At 39.9% G+C, this 19804-nt stretch overlaps 2 protein-coding genes and 1 long non-coding RNA gene across 5 annotated transcripts in view; 2 read left to right on the forward strand and 1 right to left on the reverse strand.

Moving 5' to 3' along the window:
• Window positions 1–322: 322 nt before the first annotated feature.
• On the reverse strand, window positions 323–6297 carry LOC107078495 (uncharacterized). Its single transcript, XR_001479419.2, has 2 exons — window positions 6074–6297; window positions 323–2227 (listed from the first exon to the last, which is right to left on the reverse strand). It is a non-coding gene; the product is annotated as an uncharacterized lncRNA (long non-coding RNA).
• Window positions 6298–6331: 34 nt separating this feature from the next.
• Window positions 6332–10150, forward strand: armc7 (armadillo repeat containing 7). Of its 3 annotated transcripts, none has more exons than XM_015356104.2 (4): window positions 6332–6389; window positions 7282–7379; window positions 7669–7812; window positions 8760–10150. In XM_015356104.2, the coding sequence occupies exons 2-4, from the start codon at window positions 7289–7291 to the stop codon at window positions 9095–9097; spliced, it is 573 nt and encodes a 190-aa protein (XP_015211590.2). In that variant the 5' UTR covers window positions 6332–6389; window positions 7282–7288; the 3' UTR covers window positions 9098–10150. The 3 variants fall into 3 exon arrangements, with proteins under 3 accessions (XP_015211590.2, XP_015211589.2, XP_006635143.3); XM_015356103.2 differs by lacking the exon at window positions 6332–6389 and adding an exon at window positions 6575–6680; XM_006635080.3 differs by lacking the exon at window positions 6332–6389 and adding an exon at window positions 6676–6763.
• Window positions 10151–17069: 6919 nt separating this feature from the next.
• The window catches only part of acsf2 (acyl-CoA synthetase family member 2), a 54693-nt gene continuing 51958 nt past the window's right edge, over window positions 17070–19804 (forward strand). The window contains exon 1 of the mRNA XM_015356097.2: window positions 17070–17423. Within this exon, the coding sequence (XP_015211583.1) occupies window positions 17302–17423 (122 nt within the window). The 5' untranslated portion in view covers window positions 17070–17301. The remainder of the gene's footprint in view (window positions 17424–19804) is intronic.

Raw genomic sequence — 19804 nt, forward strand, 5'->3', positions numbered from 1 at the left:
GAGGCATTGATGGATCCATACAATGACAAGGCAGATCAGAAAAGTTGATGGAACCTATCAGAGCTGTAATTTTTCTCAGGTGAATGTCCTTACAGTATACTGTACATGGTTTAAGAACAGCTACATTTATAGAATGAGTGACAAGTCAGTGATCAGTTTAAACTGAACTAATCTGTGTATGTTTGAAGTTTAAAAAACACAGCAGGTCAGTGTATTGCCAAATGAAAAAAAAACACTTGTAAGATTTTGACACACTCCGATGTTGAAGTGTAATACTAAGCGATCTTTAAATATGTGGATCTCAGGAAAACAGACACGGCCATAAGGTACAAGACTAGAGCTCTTTATTTAGAGTGTGAGAAAATCATCTAAAATACTAAATAAAAATAAGCTTTTTTAATCACTTAATTTAGTCTGTTCCCCTCACAACAAACCAGGCAACTAAGCTACTTACAGACTTCACACAGTCTTTTTCCAAGTCTTTTCTCAAAGCCTCACACAGTTCATTGGCTCCAGTTCAGTGAGGGTCCACCAGTCACTACCTTCTCCTTACTCCTCTCTGCTGAAATTGCACAATTGCACTGTCTTCTCCCACCTACACTAACTCATTCTAACGTCTGATGAATGTGTTCAGACAAAGGACTCCATTCCCTGGAGCCTACCACCCTCTTTCAAGTTTCTTTAACAATTTTTACATTATATTTAGCTAAGTACATCATGAATAAATAGCAAAACTATTGAGATATGTGACTGACATCCCAATGTAGTCATACAAAAGAAATAATGCGGTCTCTGTGTCTCAATATGTATTTTTTCTAAGACGTGATTTATGAGACTTTATGTGAATGCCAGGTTTTTTAGAATGTACTGTGTCTTCTTAAAAGATTAAATGTAATACTTTATCCTGAATTTCAAGATATTACATACCTGTATATATGTAATGTATTTAAGTAGTGTCTTTATTTTGTGGGGAAAGGGTTAAATAGTTTTAATATAAATGGTTTATTTATATAAAACTTTATTTGTTCTTCATATTAAATTTGACTGATTTGTAAATGTGTCGTCTTTTTTTTCTGTACTGCAAGAAAATAAGTGAAAAAATATATAAATCTTTTTTATAGCACACCATCAGAACTTGTTTAACACAAGTGATTTTAAACAGCACTGAATTTATTTTTCATGCTTGGCACTCAGTCCTCTGGAAAGTTTAGTTACATTTCATAGAGCAATTCACTTCATCAAGTGTATAAAAGTCACATTAAAAGCATGTGATTCTACCGATTCAAATAAAGTACAAGCTGATCACGTATTGTACCCTAAGCTTAAATCAAAAAGAACATGCTTTTCAAACCAAAACACTTCAAATGCCTTCACGCAGACTTCCTGTCACAGTGTGTGGAAAATGTGATTATAACTTCTTCTAGCTCCTGTAACATCCTCATGTTTACCAGAAAAGATCAGTTAGTGTCTTTGAGGCCTCTGTATGCTTTATCTAAAGGAAAACAGTAGGAGGCACATCTGTGCACAGTGAGGCTAAGCATGTATCCAACAAATGGTAGCACACCCAAATGAGAGTATAAATCACACATTTAGACATGAACAAATTGTATATATTTTGCAAAGGAGTTTGTGTAAATACATATAGGTAATAAAAACATTTTGGCCACACACTAATTATTCTTGCTGAAAAGTTAAGGAAATACATCTTACAATGTAAAACTAAAAATTTTAAAGCCATTTACCGAGAAGTGAAAAAAGAAAACACTTGAAGCTTTTCATAGATGTTGTTCCTGACCTTGAGGCTTTCATTTTACATTAGTGCACTACTCAACCTTGTAATGGCGTATTACAAGGAAAAATATTTTCTTATCTTTGAACTCTTAGGAGTCAGTTTAGTGATATACTCCTTCCTATACATCATTCTCGTCACAAAAGTATCTGGGAATTCACAGAAAATCTTCACTTGCCAGGTTTGCACAAAATATTGTTGAGAGATTGAGCAACTCCACAGGAATTGAGGAGCTGGCTGCCAGGTTGTCTGTACAGCAGTGAGAAGCTCAGCCTTTCCTACAGACAGGACATCCCCTGAGCTCATCGAGAAGCCTGTCTCTTCTCTGCCAGCTCTCCCATTTGCTTCTGCCGACGCTCCAGAACCTCTGCCAGCTTTTCATCGTATTTGGCCTGTTCTCTGGCACGAATCTCTTCCACTTCAGGGAAAAACTTGTGTCTGAAAATATAGTTAGTATTGTCTTTTAAATTATTATTTTGATGATGATGTTTTGCATTTCTGCAAACATAATGAACCTCCAGTAGCAATATAAAGACCCAGCCATAGCTAAAAAAAAACGCTACAGTGCTACTTGAAAGTTTGTGAACCTCCGAGTGGTTCATTTTGACTATAAAATTTTTGTTTAATCAAAACTAGTCCTCCCTAAAACAAAGGTTTATGTCCACAAATTCAATGTATTGTTCAGAGGAATTTATGCATGCAATAGAAAAAGAAATAGGAAAAGAAGATTTAGGGCATGTGCTAAAGTAAGTGAACCGCAGGTTTCATTAGCTCAGTCAACATGGTAAGTATAACCAGGTGCTAAAATAATTGGGTACCAAGTTAAGCAATCAAAGAACCAATCACCTGAGCAAAGTCAGTTTGGTGCTGTTCATACAGAGTAATGTAATGCACCATCCCACAATCTAAAGAGACCCCAGACAAGCTCAGATGAACTCAGGAAGAGTGTTGTCTGCTCACCAGTCTAGAGAGGGTTATAAAACCATTGCAAAAGGTTTTGGAATTCATCAGTTTACTGGAAGACAAATAGTCTATAAATGGAGAAAATTTAAGGCCACGGTAACTCTACCTAGACGTGGATGTCCTTCCAAATTATCCCACAGAGCAACAAGAAAACTCATCCTGGATGTCCAAAAGAACCCTAGGACCACATCCAAGCATCTCCAGGCTTCTCTTTCTGCAGTTGATGTCCATGTTTATACCTCAACAATATGACACAAGCTGAATAGCAATGGTAGCCAGAAGAAAACCTTTGCTCTAAGAAAGGAACATTGCTGCACATCTTAAGTTTGCAAAAGACCATCTGGATGATCCTTTAGGTTTCTGGAAGAATGTTCCTCAAAGCAGATGTGAAGGACTTTACTAACTTTAGGAGCTATGACTGCAACCAAACAATTCCTAAAGGGTGTACCACTGCTAGCTGAATTAACTTTCACTTACTTTTGCACACAGGAATCTTTGAGCTTCTATTAAATAAACATGCTTTATTTAATAAATAATGAATATATGTATGCATGTCCATTATTTGGGTTATATTAAATAAAAATTGGAGTGCAGATAATTTTCTTAAGAGTATAGAGAGAGATTATATACTTGATGCTGCTACTATAACACTGCTACTTTAGTTACGTTTCCTGGTCCACCATTTTTCACACTTTAATACATATATACAGCTCCCCCTAAAAGTAATGGGACAGTAAAATCATAACTGTTGTTTTTGTCTTACAGTCAAGCAGTTTGAATCTATGATCATCAGATTAATATGAAATTTCATGCATATATCTGACTTTAACTTTAACAAAACCATACTTTGTGTTCAACCCAGTAATTTCAAGGTATCAAATGTATTCTAATACATTCACGTTAAGTAAATTTCAGAGTATAAATGTTAAGTTGCATTTCCCAAAATACATATCTCAAACCTAGTGAGTTCTCCAAATTCCATTTAAACATTTGAGATTCCTTTTCTAGATGAATTGAGGTGTTCCTGTTGAAAGCCTTCAGCTTCAATAATAATAATAGCTTACAGTTGTATAGCACTTTTCTGGACACTCCACTCATTACCATCACAGGTAATAGGGTCTCCCCTCCACCACTGTGAAGCCCCACATGGATGATGCGACGACAGCCATAGTGCACCAGAACGCTCACCACACATCAGCTATCAGTGGGGAGGAGAGCAGAGTAATGAAGCCAATTCATAGGTGGGGATTATTAGGAGGTAAGGTAAGGAGAAACGCCCTGGGATTTTTAATGACCACTCATTAAACCGAGAGTCCTCGGTTTTACGTCTCATCCAATGGACGGCGCCTGTTTACAGTATCGTGTCCCCGTCACTATAATGGGGCATTAGGACCCACATAGACCGCAGGGTCTGCCCTGTCTCTCTCACACCTGAAGAAGGCTCCACAGCCGAAACGTTGTGTTCTCTTTCTTCTTTTTTTCAGCATGGAATAAACCTATTACTTGTTCCTTTGCAGCCTACGCATGCTGACGCAGCTACCCACCTGAACTACTACCGCCTACAGCTGCTGCGACCCACTATGCCTTCCTCCAAATCTTTTTCTAGATCTCTTCGTCATACCTTCTCTTCCTCCCTGGGCCACTTGCCCGCTTCTCTCAGCTGATAACAACCCGGTTATTGATGTCATTAACAACATTAATCCCAAACAGAGCTGTTGGACTCCCTCCTCTGGCCGTTTTCCACCAGTTGATTATTTCATTAACCAATGCACTAATCAAGCTCCCAAGACACTCTCTATACCCAGTAAACATAGGTCTAACCTCACCCAAGGAGAAAATCAGGCGCTCCAGTCTCTCCGCAACAGGGATGATATCGTCATCAAACCAGCGGACAAAGGAGGTGCTGTTGTGGTGTGGCGTAAGGATCTATATATCTTTGAAGCCTCTAGACAACTAACTGACACTTCTGCCTACCTCCCTCTCCAACAGGACCCTACCACTGACTACCAAAAGGAAGTGGTATCCACCATTTCCCTTCTTATCAGCAGTAACGAGCTCCCCCAGGAGGCGAACCGGCTCATCATGGAACATCCACAGGTATCTCAATTTTACCTCCTCCCCAAAATCCACAAACCGGACACCCCTGGACGCCCCATCGTATCAGCATGTAACTGTCCAACTACTTACATCTCAGCCTTTCTCGACAGCCTCATGAGACCGCTGGTTGAAGATCTTCCCTCATACATCAAAGACACCAACCACGCGCTCCAACTTTTCAATGATTTCCAATTTCAGGGTACCGAATGCCACATTTTTACCATGGACATCACATCTCTGTACACCGTCATTCCCCATAATGACGGCCTTACAGCACTCAAGCACACGCTGGACAAACGCACAGTGCTTGATCCACCCACCCACACCCTGGTACGCCTTGCAGAATTGGTCCTCACACTGAACGCATTCTCTTTCAATAATCTTTTTTACCAACACACTCAAGCACACGCTGGACAAACGCACAGTGCTTGATCCACCCACCCACACCCTGGTACGCCTTGCAGAATTGGTCCTCACACTGAACGCATTCTCTTTCAATAATCTTTTTTACCAACAGGTCATGCCATAGACATGATTATGATTATGCCATAGACAGGGCATAGACCCTGCTGGCCCCACTAACACCTCTTCCAGCAGCAACCTTAGTTTTTCCCAGGAGGTCTCCCATCCAGGTACTGACCAGGCTCACACCTGCTTAGCTTCAGCAGGTTGTCAGTTGTGAGTTGCAGTGTGATATGGCTGCTGACATGAGAGGCTTTCTGATATAAAGGTCAATCAGCTGCTAGAAGCTCGGTGATCCGAGGGTCTCATCCTGCCATTTCGTGGAACAAGCCAGGTTATGAGCTTTAGCTAAATGAGCTGGTAGTCTGCGCGAGAGTCCCACAACCAGTACTTGAACTAGAACCAAGAACTCTGCCAAGGTCAATAAACCATACAAATGATCAAATCCATGAGTTCAGTGAGCACATTCCCAGGTCAAAAGTAAGGCAAAAATAAAACACCAGACTATTTCGGTCAACAAAGATCAATGATTTGTTACTTCTGCAAGAGCGATGACTTCGTTCTAGCACTCATAGGAATCCAAGGTTATGACTTTCTACAAAAGGATAATAAGCTTCCCGGAACATCCCAAATGGTATATATAAATACCTTGAGTATTTTGCAAAGCTCTTTAATTTGCTATTCATCACAATAAATGAACAATGTTGCATAAAGTAAAAAGCGTTTATGAAAATATATCTGTTCGTCCACACTAATACACACCTGTTAACAAAGGCGATGGACAACCCAATGAGGATCGTCCCAAACAAGACCGGCTTGGCAAACCGCTTGCCGGCAGACAATTTGATCTGTTTCATGTCTCTGCTATACGAAGAAATACCTAGGCAAAAACAAAAATGAGTGCCACTTTCTACCTTAAAAAAACAGAGCAACTAGCTTCACGCTTCTAAAAAACAAAACGCAACTGCGCTCTCCTCCTATAAGCTCCGGCATAGAACACATGACTCAGAGAAACAAAGTTCCGTCCACCAGAGTACAGCCCGAGTTTTCCGTTTATACACATCTGCAGCTATATACGGTTTGTATATGCAATCGCATCATTGTGCAGTTTACACCCGCTACAAAGACATTTTGAATTTTATAACTTGTCCTCTCCTCCCATTAATAAGAGATATTTAATTACAGTTTTCACTGGTTTATTTTGTCATTAGATCTTGTAGTTTTGTGGAACTGGAATCTAAAAGCCAATGCGTTTCTGTCGATCGGGGGAGAACGACTAGGACAGGAACGGAAGTAAATACAAAATATAAAAATTAAGGTGTGTGTGGAAGGGGAAGGCAAAGGTGGATGAAAAATGGGTCGTCGATAGGTAAATAAAATAGTTTAGTGTAATAAATGTATATTTTTTTATAATGCAACAAAATATCTAACAGACTAGCGTAGCTTTTAAATGTAAGTAATTTGTTTTTTTTACTTTTCAGTTTGGGCATTATTTGTGGTATAAACACTTTTGCTGCTAATCCGACACCAATATGGAAAAGCTTTCGGTTGATCGTAAATTTATAATAAAATATGGATCCAACAGTGTTCAAATTCTAACGTTTGAAAAAAAAATATGACACTTAAAATCTGTGCAAAGAATTCCGTACCTCCCTCCTTCCCTGTATGTGAAATTGATTTAAATGTGTATCCTGTATTCATTCTTGAGCGTAAAGAAGTAATTTGTTTGAAATACAGCAGTATCTTTCATGATTTTTAAATACTTCAGTACAACTCCATGTAATCTCTTTGGTTCAAGTAATATATTTTAAATTGAGTTTAAATTATTTTGCATGCTCTGCTTTGGTGTCTTTCTAGTGTGGCAAAACGCTGCTTTTCACAGTATAGGACACACTGCCTTAATTTAAAGATCAAGATAGTTCTGAGGATTATGCTGTCTATGCTGAAAATGTTTTTTTTTTTTGCTTTAGGAGTGTGATGTTCCCCAAGAAAGGTGACTCCCAGGGACTGGACAGATTTGAGTATCTGCAGGCTCTGGTCACAGAGTTCCAGGATACTGACAGCATTGGTATGAACTTCTGTTTCTTTTAAAATATGTTATTAATTTTTCTGCACCTTATAGGCACTGACCAGCAGGCGGTGTTTGTAGCTCTTTTATTAAGCATTGTCAATGAAACAAAATCATGTGGAAACCATGTTTTCGTAGGATTTCAAGTAACGTAGTAGATTAAAATATGGGTTACAGCGTTTGAGATGCACCGCAATGGTTACAAAAATGTTGTCCACATGGAAATATGTGTTGGTTGAATTATTGTCTATTCAAAATCTGTGAACGTTTATTTCATTTTCACGTTTAGAAGCCAAGACACAAGTATTGGCAAACTTGGCCAACTTCTCCTATGACCCCAGCAACTATGAGGCCCTTCGCAAGCTTCAGGTGATCGACCTGTTTTTGGACATGCTCACAGAGGACAACGAGAGCCTGGTGGAGTTCGGAATAGGTAAGGAAGACTTTGAGAAGAAGATAGAAATGAAGAAGAAGAATGATGATGAAAAAAGAAAGACAGTTCTAGAAATCAGAATCAATAATATGTCTTCGTATAACTTAGTATAACTGCAAACAATTATTAGATTATTACATTAGGGCATTTTCTGCAAGAGATTTCTAAATGGCCAGTGGAGAAATGTGTATATATATGATAATGGGTACACATGTGCAGGTGATACAGAAACTTCTGTTATAGAAAAAGGTGTGGTTCAGAAGGTTGTGCAGGTAAGGTGCTTGGTGGTCTTATTGTTGAAAATCATGTTGTATAATATGTTGATTTTTTTAAATTAAGAAAGAAATTCTACAAACCTATTTAAAGAGTGTGTATATATATATCCACAAATAAACTCCATATTTCATAGTTTTTTTGTTTGCCTAAGTTTAGTGTAAAAATCCTCAACTAACAGTAACACCAACAAAAAGACCTTGCACTCCTCACACTGATAACATGCAAAAGGTTTTTTAGAAAAGATGTAAACCCAAAATACCTTTATTATATAATCCTGACCTAGTTTTGTCACCTCGACTTTGACATTTTGAAACAGTTAAATCACCTGTAAAGTAGGAAAGGCTGTTGCTGTTTCTCTCCTAAATATAGCAGCTCGTCGGCAAAACACCCAACCATGAATGGATATTTACTACAGTTAGTACTGTTCGGGTACTTCAGGGGCATCTTTGCAGGTGAAAAACTGACTAACTTTCCAGTGTTCCAGACAGAATGCAGGCTGTTTATTAGGGGTGATTACATATATGGCCCTGCATGCCATAGGTTCGCCATTGCAGCACTATAGGTTGGCACTCCTTGAAGCCTAAACAATGTAATAGAGAAACTGAACAAAATGCATCACAATTAACCTGATGCTTTAGTACATTTATTTAGCAATTTCCATGTTTTCACAGGGGGTCTGTGTAACCTGAGCCTGGACAAAACCAACAAGGAATACATCCTGCAGAACGATGGTGTGAAGCTGGTGATTGGGTGCCTGTCCAGCCCCAATGAGGAGACAGTGCTGTCTGCCATCACCACTCTGATGTACCTGATGACTCCTGCCTCCCGCGAGGAGATCACCGATATCCCCGTGGTGGAGTGCATGCTGCGCTTCTCCCTGTCTACAAACCGGAGATTAAGCAATCTGGCTTCCGTCTTCCTGCAGGACTACTGCACTGCGGAGAAGGTGCAGAGAGCCCAGAGCCTCCAGGGACACTCTGCTGTGGGCATCCCACTGCCTCAGGATTAGATCTGCTCTGCTCCTAGTGATGCCACTGTCTTCTGGTTTTTGTTCTAGCCCAACTCTAATTGAACTAATAATTTGCATATTTGGATATACCATCTAAACTCCTTACAGTTCATTCCTCTCCTAACTGTCTCCCTGCCCTCTTCATCTGACTGCTGCTGCCCCTGAAGAATGTCTGTCAAGCCAGGTGTGTCCAATTTACTCCAGTTAAGGAAAAGAAACTAAGCCTCACCTTGTTCCATCACATTGTAGAAGGTCTTGCACACGAGGAGATGAGGAGAAGTGGAGAGGATTATAAAGAAAAGAGACTGAAGATAAGTGGGAGTACAATGGTTGAGGTACGGTAGCAGTGTGAGATTTGGTGCTTCAAATTGGACACAATGCAGCAGAGAGCCAGCAGAGGGTTGGGACCAGTGAAGCAACGTGAGAAAAGCAAAGAAGAGCAAGCGCACAGAGCAGCCCCAGCATTCTGGATGAGTGGGAATTGGTAGATACATTTAGCAGGGACTCTGGCCAAGAACTACTAAAATAGTGTGATGAACACAGGATCACTGTAAATCTGTCAATAGCACTTTTCTCTATAACACTTCACACTGATGTGTTCAGTGCACAGTGTAATGTCCAGTAGAGTGCAGCATTGTCATTGTTTTCCTTCATATCTGCAACCTCCAGTTAGAATATGCCTGTATTGATAGAACTGTTTCCATACTGTTTAAATGGGTTTCTAAGTGTCCTATACCATGTTTAAGGAAACCTTTTTCTTTTAAGTGCTGTGTATGTTTTAAATGTTATATTTGTTTATATGCACTGTTAATTAATAGGCATTTCCTGATTGGTTTTGGGCCATCTAGGGGGGAAGCCCAGGGCACTTATCTTTCACCCTTCTTCATTTTGTGGCTCTACTGTGTAAGACAGTTGCACGTTGATCAATTTAATAGCTCCAGGACCCCCAGCAAGAATAAGAAGATTTAAGACACTTGCTGTAGGTGTACTTTCTCTCCTTTTTGAATTGTATTTAAAAAATAAATTTGAAGTCATTTGTATTCTTTTTCCTAATTTTAGTGTACTTGTTTACCTCTGTTTTGTTTCACAATACTGTAGTTTAACACTTCTACTTTACCTCTCCAGGTGATTTCTGGTGAGTTTGTGTCCTGGTTTGCACTCTTTCTCTTCCATTTAGTATGATAAATCATCTACATGAGCACCAGACCTGGGAATAAAAGTAGTGTGAAATAGTTCTAAAGGAAGGAGAGAATGTTGTCAACAAGGTTAAAGTTCAAATTTAAAGAGCTTCAGTGGTATGACTGATACATTTCAGAGTTGCCAAAGAAGAAACAACAGACCATTTACAGTGGCTACACAAAAATGCTAAAAGGGGTTGAATACTACTTAAATTTATTTTCTAACACCATTGAATCACAATTCATTTATTTGTGAATTCTTCCACTGATTAACACAGTTCATTCTGTAATGTCAAATAAAAAAAACTATAAAGTTTTTTCTTAAATTAATTACAAATAAGTTTCCACTCCCCTTGTTTTAATACTTGGTAGAAGCATCTTTAGTTGCAATTACAGCTGGAAGTCTATTTGGGGAGGTCTCGACCAGCTTTTTTAAGCCACTCCAATGTGGCTTTTACACTATGCTTTGAGTCATTGATTATAAATCTTCTCCCAAGGCCTAGGTCTCTTGGAGACTGCAGCAGATCTTGTCTATGCCTTTCTCCATCCATTTTGCCTTTTATTTTGACAAGTTTTCTACATCCTGAAACAGAAGCACCCCAGTAGATTTATACTGCCACCATGTTTCACAGTAGGGCTAGTGTTCTTGGGATGATGCACCAAACATAGCACCTAGCACTTAGACCAAAAGGTTCAATCTTGGTCTCATCAGACCATAGAGTCTTCCTCTACTTTGTTGTACTTTGTCTCCCACATGCCTTCTTAAAAAATCAATGAAAGATGTTACTAGGGTTTTCTTCAAGAATGGTTTTCTGTTTGCCACCCTCCCAGAGTGCCCAGGCTATTGTTGTCACATGGACAGTTCCTCTCATCTCTGCCATGAAATACTGTAACTCTGTCAGAGTCACCATAGGCCTTTTGGTGGCCTTTTTTACAGGGTAGTGTCCCCGTTACAGTTGCATTACAGTGACCGAGCACCTGTGGAGGATGAACTAGAACCCATCAGCATCATGCACTACCTCTCTGTCTCTAAAGAGCATTTAAAGTCCATCTGGAAAGCCACTGAACAGTCCAAGGAGCTACAAGTCCAATATAAGGTGACACTTGAGGGATGGCCTGAGGTTAAAGAACGCACAACACTGGAGGTGACAAAATATATTCTCACAGCAGAGATGAGCTCACTGGCAAAATGGAGTCGTCTTTAGAGGAGCAAGGGTTGCTGTGCTAGATTTACTCAAAAGAGATCTAATGCACACAATCCACTCATCACACATTGGCATAGAGCGCTGCTTAAGGAGAGCTTGTGAATGCATCTACTGGCCAGGCATGAACAGACAACTGAAAACACACATAAACAATGCAGCATCTGCAGCGCTTGGGGAACCAAACAGCAAAAATAGATCCTGCAAGCCCATGAAACTCCGAAGTGGGCTTGGGAGAAGGTAGGGACAGACTTGTTTGTGTTTGATGACCAAGACTGAACACTGTGGAATATTTTTCCTACTTTTGAGAGATTGACACAAAGGCAAAGTTAATTACAAGGCATTTTTTGTAAGACATGCCATTCCAGACACTGTATTCTCTGACTCCTCAGAAGAGTTTAAGGAGTTCAACAAAACATAGGATTTCAAGCAGAAATCATCATCACCAGAGTACTCACAGACTAATAGGAAGGTGGAATCTGCAGTCAAAAAAGCAAGAGACTTATGTCCAATGTAAAGAAAGTTGGATCAATTCCATATCCTGCCTTGCTGAATCACAAGAACCATGCCAGGATCAGATAGCAATAACAAAGATGCTGGTGCTGATGAGTGAACCACTGCTAATATCTGAAAGGGCAAGCAGCCAGTACAAGTCTATGAAAGAAAACAGCGTAGACGGGCCAAATGCTATGATACCACCAGCAAATGATTTAACTCTGCTACACTGCAATAACAATGTGAGATACCAGCCTTCAGTGGGACTGAATAACGGGTAGCAAAGAAATTATCAAGCCGGTGGATAAAAAGTCTTATGATGTGAGGACAGACCAGGGATGAACCCTCAGGAGAAATAGGATACATTTGAAATCCACCAAGAAAAGATAAGAATTCAAATTCAATCCTATGCTACTGTATCAACCCCTTTTCACGGAATTTGGTTTGGTGAGCTCATACAATTAAAAGACACTAATACAAATATACAACATAGAGCTAGACCTTCCCAAAGCTCCAATCACCCAACCTTATGCCCAGTGAAGACAAACAGAACCCTTGCCACTGGACAGTGAATTAACCCTTCAAGGGTGAAGAGGGACCCAGTAGATGGAAAACAGTCCTTGTGCATGATAGATCGCAGGGTCAGTACCTTATGCCCTCCACTCTAGATATGGAAGACTTATTCCCAGGCCAGATCATCTCAAAGACTTTACGTAAAGACTCAAAACACATTAACTAATTTCTTCAAAACAGTTCTTAAAATAGGCTTGTTTTTTTTAAAAAAAAGATTAATTCTGTTCATAGTTCAAATAAAAACATGTAGCAATATAGGAGTAAACTTTTTGACTGTTTTGCTTTCCTCGTGGGACCTATTAGTGCTGAGAAGGAATAACGTTCTTGAGTGTGTTTATCCATGTTCCACCTGTCTTCTGTTAGTTGTATCACAGACATGGTTCAAGTAAAGAAAAGTTAACTTTACAAAGTCAGGTGGTCATTATTGTGGAAGTAGCCCTACTTGAAACAAGTGAAAGAATCAGGCTGTGCAGACCAAACACCTAACTTAGAACTCACAGAAGCTTAGTACACTAACAATAATGAGAAAAAAAAGTTACTACCAGGGAGCAAATGATAAACAATGAAGTAGGGAACATGTTGTCCTTGACTGGGTTTCTGAGATATAATAATGCTCAGTGGGAAATTGTTATTATGAATAAATTTGAATAAAATGAATAGCTTTTGAAAGGGTATTTTATAGCTAGGTCTGCTTTTGAATTTCGAGAACCATTTGTGTGACAGTGGACTCTGTCACTGTGTGATCTCCAGCTCTGTAGGGAGAATAAAGCTCACTCTGTTGAACTCCCTATCTCAAGTATGATTCCTTATTTGGGTTCTAACACAAGTATGACGTCAACACTAGGTACTTTCTCATTGCCAAAGACTTCGTTCTGTATTGAAAGGAATTTTTCATGCAATTATTTTCCTATTCGCCAACAACAAAACAACACCTATTCAATATAATAGGTTAGGGGCTATAACTTTTCATTATAACATAAATCTACAATATAGTAACACACGCCTTTATCTCCCTCTTGAAAGATCTTCCAAATGTCTATCCATCCATTTTCTAACCACTTCAGGGTCACAGAGGGAGGTGGTGCCTGTCTCACCAAGCATCAGGCACTAGGCAGGGTACACCATAGATGGGACAGCAGTACATTGCAGGGCTGGCTGACACACACCAGGGCTACCTTTCTCAGAAACCAATTAAATGTATGTCTTCAGACTGTACAAGGAAACAGAGCACCCAGAGGAAATCTACACAAGGAAAGCATACAAACCCCACACAGATAGCACCCCTGTCTGTAATTGATCCCAGGGTCCCCATACTGTGAGGCTGCAATGCTAACCATTGTGCCACCATGCCACCCCTGTGAAATGTGACTTTGAGAAAATATTTCAGCTGTATCGTCTCATAAATACTATTTCTAGAGCAAATAAGTTTAACATTGTAATAAAAATAGACTAATTCATGTGATGAGTTACAAAAAGGTGGTTCTGGTTAAAGTCACACCCATAAATCTCACTCTCTCGCGGTGATGTCCTCGCAAGAAAAGCAGCATACTCTTTTAATAATGATAATGATGCTTTATTAGCCCTATACAATTTCTTGCATTAGGAATTAATCTTTTCACATACCCTAGCTTCCTCTCCATGAGACACAGACAGGGAGAGAAGCTTGGGGTCAGAGCACAGGGTCAGCCATTGTACAGCACCCCTGGAGCAGTTGGGTTTAAGGGCCTTGCTCAGGGGCCCAATGGAGTAGGATTCCTCTGCCGACTGCAGGATTTGGACCAGCAACCTTCCACAATCACAGGCACAGATCCTTAGCCACAGAGCCACTGCTCTGCCCTTTTATGATCAAATGTCCAAACACAATGGATTTACAGTAGCATTCCACGGGCCTGTATCCCTGTCTCAGATGTAGTTCCCAATGTGCAGCAGAAGGGAAGTCCTAGAGAAAAAAGAGGGCCCATAGCAAATGCACATGTTTTGTTACTATTATTCAAACTGTTTTAAGGAAGCAAATAATCGGGATCGTTGGGAAACTGTAACATAAGACACATGAACTATTTGTGCAGCACTTCAGTGGAGGACGAAGTGAATTGTTGTTATTAATTACTTGTGTGTAGAAAGTGCCTTTTCTAAAGTAAAAAGACAAAAATAAAATTAGACGTGGCTTAAATGTAGTTAACTGAAACTGGTTGATGGGTGGCAGCTTGATGATATTCAGGGTTTAGCTTTGTCGGTACAGTACTAAGAAGAAGAAAAAAAAACTGGCCAAGTGAGTTTGGCACACTTTGTACCTTTTGTAAGTGTAAATTGTATGCAAATAGATCTTAGATCTTGGGGGTTCAGTGCAGAAGATAGTTGGAGGGGAGAATAGCTGATGCGGGTTTGAGCAAAATTCAGAAACTTTTCAGCTAACTACTTTAAAAAGAGATTGCGGTTTAGTGTACCAGCTAAGTCTGTTGATTCAGAATTAAACACAAACGAGTTGTGGGTTCAAGTCACCACTGCCACCACTTAATGGATTTACAGTAGCATTCCACAGGCCCGAAACAACATCTCTAGTACCACAATACTGAACACCGGAACCCTCCAGGGGTTCAATAAAGTTTACGCCTATATTGCCCAATCCTGTTCACGCTGATGAAACATGACTGCACTGCTAAGCACAGTGCAAATGACATCATCAAGTTTGCTGATGACACGATAGTGGTGGACCTCATTAATAACAACGATGAGGCACCGTACAGAGAGGAGGTGGAGCAACTAGCAGACTGGTGCTTAAACAACAATCTGTCTGTCTCTGACAAAGAGATGATAAGTGACTTCGGAAGGGCCCACAATGATAGCTCCCCATTGCACATCAACGGCTCCCCTGTGGAGATAGAAGTACTAAGTTTCTTGGTGTGCATATCACAGATGGCCTCACTTGGACCATCAACACCATCTCCCTAGCACAACGTCTCCACTTCCTCCACAAAAAAGCACAATGTCTCCACTTCCTGCGGAGACTGAGAAGGGCAAACCTTCCAACCCCATACTGTCCACATTCTATAGAGGTACCATCGAGAGCATCTTGACAAACTGCATCATTGTTTGGTTTGGGAATTGTAAGGTCTCAGACTGCAAGTCCCTGCAATTAATTGTCAGTACAGCAGGAAACATCATTGGAGCCTCCCTTCCGTCCATCCAGGACATCTACCACAAATTCTGCACACACAAAGCCTCCAGTATTGTGGACGATCCCTCCCACCCCTCCTGCACTCTTTGCCCTCCTACCATCTGGTAAAAGGTATCGCAGTATACGGGCCAGATCCAATAGACTGTAACAGTATTTTTCCACAGGCTGTCAGGCTCCTCAACACCTTAGTACCTACTGCACCTACTCCAAATCTGGAAACATAGTTATTTTTTTTGCCTAATGTCAGGCATACTGTCTGATTTGTTCTTTGCACAATCATGTAAAGTAAATTGCACTAGGCACATTGCACTTTATGTACCCTGTACCCTGTCAGAAATGTCTGTCTACAATGTCTATAGCATTGTCTTGTCAGTGTTTTGTCTGTATTCGCACCGTAGACCTGGAGAACGATATCCTGTTTCTCTGTATACTTGTATATGGCTGGATTGACAAATAAAATTGAATTTGAACTTGAACTTGAAATACTCCAGTCCACTCAGTTGGCTAAATCGTAACCAGCATGGCTTGAGGTCATGTGCGCTCTTGTCCCAAGAGGCTTTTTTTGTACTATTCAATGGAATTACCAATGACATTTGCATTAAAAATATGCATTATGAAGCTGAACTAATGAAATTAAATTTGTAGCCTACTAATTTAATTTAAAATGTAAAAATTGTGAAATTTAAATACCCTAAATATTTTCCAGTTTAAAGGTATGCAAAGTTTGATTAAGCATAGTTCAAAAGGTTGGAGTAAACATGAATAAAAACTTACAGGGACCAAGAAAAGACTGACCCTGAACCATGGAAAGTAGTCTGACATCTGTATTTAATATCATTATGAACACAACTTTACACATAACCGACCTATACAGTCTGCCCTCTACACATTATGAAAAAGTTTTATCCTATGGATGAGAATACACTAAAATGTTTTCCTTTTTGTTATACTTTGCGGTGAGCTCCACTCTGGCCCCTCTCGGAGGATCGAGAAGGAACGATATCAAATGTCTTTATGGACACTGCACTAATGTTTTTTTCTGTTGCGCCCTCCCGCTAATGTCAATACTAGGAATCCAAGATCTTGTTAAGGGATCATGTGAAATACCCATCTTAAACGAAAGCGCGAACTCGAAATACTCTGGGAAGTAAAGAATGCTAACAAGACAAAAAGAACTATATAAAAACAAACTGCCTTGATCGTTCCCTAGTGTGTTCTTGCAGTTGGAATTTATTTGGTTATACATATACACGAATACCCCTGTGTAAGCAAATATCTGTGGAATGTGTTTTCGTTTTAATACCTTCAGAAAGTTAGTTGTATCCCTTGAACAAACGTATATTTTATCTCCTGTTACTTCACACTGACTCAGTGCAACTTCAGGCTTTGCTCACCTAAGAAGCAGAACGTTCTGTCAGTTTTCTTAAGTATTTCTTCAGATCATTCAAAGAGGAAGGTTTCACAGCACCCCCTTTTCTTATGATTTTCAAGACACTTCTCTGAGCGTTCCGGGCTGCACTGGATAGTTCTAGACAAGAGTAAAGTCAGCGCTGAAGTTGAACGTAAATTGTTTATTCTACGATGACAGCCAGAATTGTTTCACAATTATTTAAGTACGGCGAACATTTTACCACACAAGCATATCACAGAATTTTGTGCACAAAAAAAGTCCTGAGCACAAATCTCCAGACTTCTTGGTCTAGGTGAGTGCATGCATTCCTTATTAAGTTTCTCAGTGTTTATAATATTTATGAAAAAATCGCTATATCATTGGTTTCAGGGGATGATGTAATGTAGTGGGTTTTTTTTTGTGCCTTAGCTGATTCTGTCATGGAACGTGCAGTATGAAATACATTTGAAAGGCATTTGTAATGACTTCAATCCTTGCTTTTGTTGACATGGTGGTGTATTTTTTTCAAAAAGTGACGATTGACTGTTCTGTAAATCGCGTTCAAAAGGCAGCGTCCCCCCTAATCTTTGTAACATTTACCTAGAATGGGGTGTGAGAATGTAGCAGAAATATCCATTCTTCAGGCATTATACAGTATGTAAATCTAGAGTTGTAGTAATTTCTTTTCCTTAACGGAAATTTAAACGCGTGAACCATTTTAGAAACAGTGTATGTAATACTAACAGTAACTCTGTTAGCGATACCTTCTGTATAAGCAATCACATTAATTTTGAATTTCTATAGGTCCTTCACCGACACCCATTAGACAACATATCTAAATTCAGTTCAAATTAATTCTTAAAGTTACAGTGGGTGTATAAAATATTGCCTGTTGCCAGCTTTTCACATCGTGCAGGTTTAATTTTTACCCCCACTTCCTTGCAAAATCACTACGGCAGTTCCAGGTTTCTGGGGGGTTCGGGTGTGTTTACTTACTGCCACACATTTTCTATGAAAAATAAGTCTGGGCTTTGACAGAGACACTCAAGAACTTTCACTTTTTGTTTGAAGCTACACAAGGGTTGCTTTGGCTTTGTGTTTAAGGTCCTTATCCTGTTGAATTGAATGAATCTCCGCATCCCAGTTTCAGATCTTTTGCAGACTGTTCTGTGTGTTGCTAAGGAGCAGCCTACCAATCCCCATCAATGAAAAGCAACCCTACAACATTATGCTGGCACCTCCAGCCTTCATTGGGGGGGGGGTGATGACCCTTGACAATAAGCCAATTTTTGGCTCTGACCACTTGCTTCCTCCTTGCCACTCTACCATGCTGCCCAGATTTGAGTCGTCAGTTATGCAGGTCTTTGAGGGTTGTTTTCAGCCTCTTGACGAATGTCCTTCTCACCTGGCTGCAGAGTTTGGGAGGACAACTTGGTCATTGAAGATCCAGAGCAATTTGTGTCCTCCACTACCTGCTAATTAATTTAACAGTGCACTGTGGGATACTCAGTACCTTTGAAACCTTTTTATATCCCCTGCCTAGCTTGTTCTTGTCTGCATTCCTGTTTCTTAATTGCAAAAGTTCTCTCTCTGTCTTTTAAACATTTTGATTTTTTAGAGGCTGTTGTATGCATTGAAAGGGAAGAATATGTAACAAAAATATGTAAGTCTATCGAATGTTCCAGCTGTAACAAAAAAAGTGGCAAAATGCAACGAGGGTTTATACTTTCTACACCTGCTGTAAATATGAATTTGTTAGCTGGGTGCCTGACCCTCAAACATGTACATCAAGAGACTATCAGCTTCAAAGATGAACTGTCTGAAATCTTTTTAAACAACTTCAGTTCTGGATGGAACTGAAGCACAATACACTTAGTAAAAAACATTGTGCTTGAGCATGGTGCTCCTTCTGTAGCACGGCCATTGATGCAGTGCTGTTGGGTCAGAGTTCATTTTTTTTTCTGACTGTCTCATGAGCAAGTGCAAAGCAGATCAACAGCTGACCACATAAAATGGTGTTTGTTCTTTGCATTCATGTATGAAATGTGTGTAGCCTCTGTATGAAATACCGTAACCTACAGTCCATCTGAGCAGCTGATGTTCCTGGGCATGTTTCTACAAGCAGGTAGTCACCTGGTGCAGTTATATAAAGTATGCACGTGAGGGTCAGTTCTGAAGGAGGTCTGAGTGTGCTGATATCACTTATGATGCTGTAGTACCAATGCAATGATAGTGTAATTTAGTGAAAAAAGCATGATGGAGCCACTGCTGTGGTGTATGCAGTAATCCCTATTTTCCCAGATGTTAATTGTGTTGTCACTAGAACGATAACCACCAAATCTGGAGTCAGAGTCGTGTAATGGCCTTCATTTTTAAGTTGAGTCCCAGTTCAGGTAGAGGGCCTGTGGTCACCTATCTATCTACCCCTCTGATTTGTGAGACCTATTTGAGTTGAAAATCAGACCAGATCTAATAAATGTGTCTGGATAGGATCTGTGACTGTCAAGAAATACTGCTCTCTTGTACTTTGTCTAGGGGAGTGTTATGCAAAGTCGCATGTCTGACTGGCGGGAGCTGTGTACCTCATGCTTTCCTAGCTCTCATTGTGCTAGATCAAGTCTGTGCGTGGTGTGGGTTGTAGTTGATAATGTGCAACAGTCACACAAGGGTTCTACATCTTAATGTGCTCTCAGG

The sequence above is a fragment of the Lepisosteus oculatus genome, chromosome 9, assembly GCF_040954835.1.
Source record: "Lepisosteus oculatus isolate fLepOcu1 chromosome 9, fLepOcu1.hap2, whole genome shotgun sequence".
In the NCBI taxonomy this organism is placed as follows: Eukaryota; Metazoa; Chordata; class Actinopteri; order Semionotiformes; family Lepisosteidae; genus Lepisosteus; species Lepisosteus oculatus.

Bases quoted from the DNA above. Each gene is read 5' to 3' on its own strand.
- armc7 (XM_006635080.3), top strand. The intron at 7,380-7,668 runs GTATGAACTTCT...TTTCACGTTTAG, and splicing joins CCAGGATACTGACAGCATTG to AAGCCAAGACACAAGTATTG. The intron at 7,813-8,759 runs GTAAGGAAGACT...ATGTTTTCACAG, and splicing joins CCTGGTGGAGTTCGGAATAG to GGGGTCTGTGTAACCTGAGC.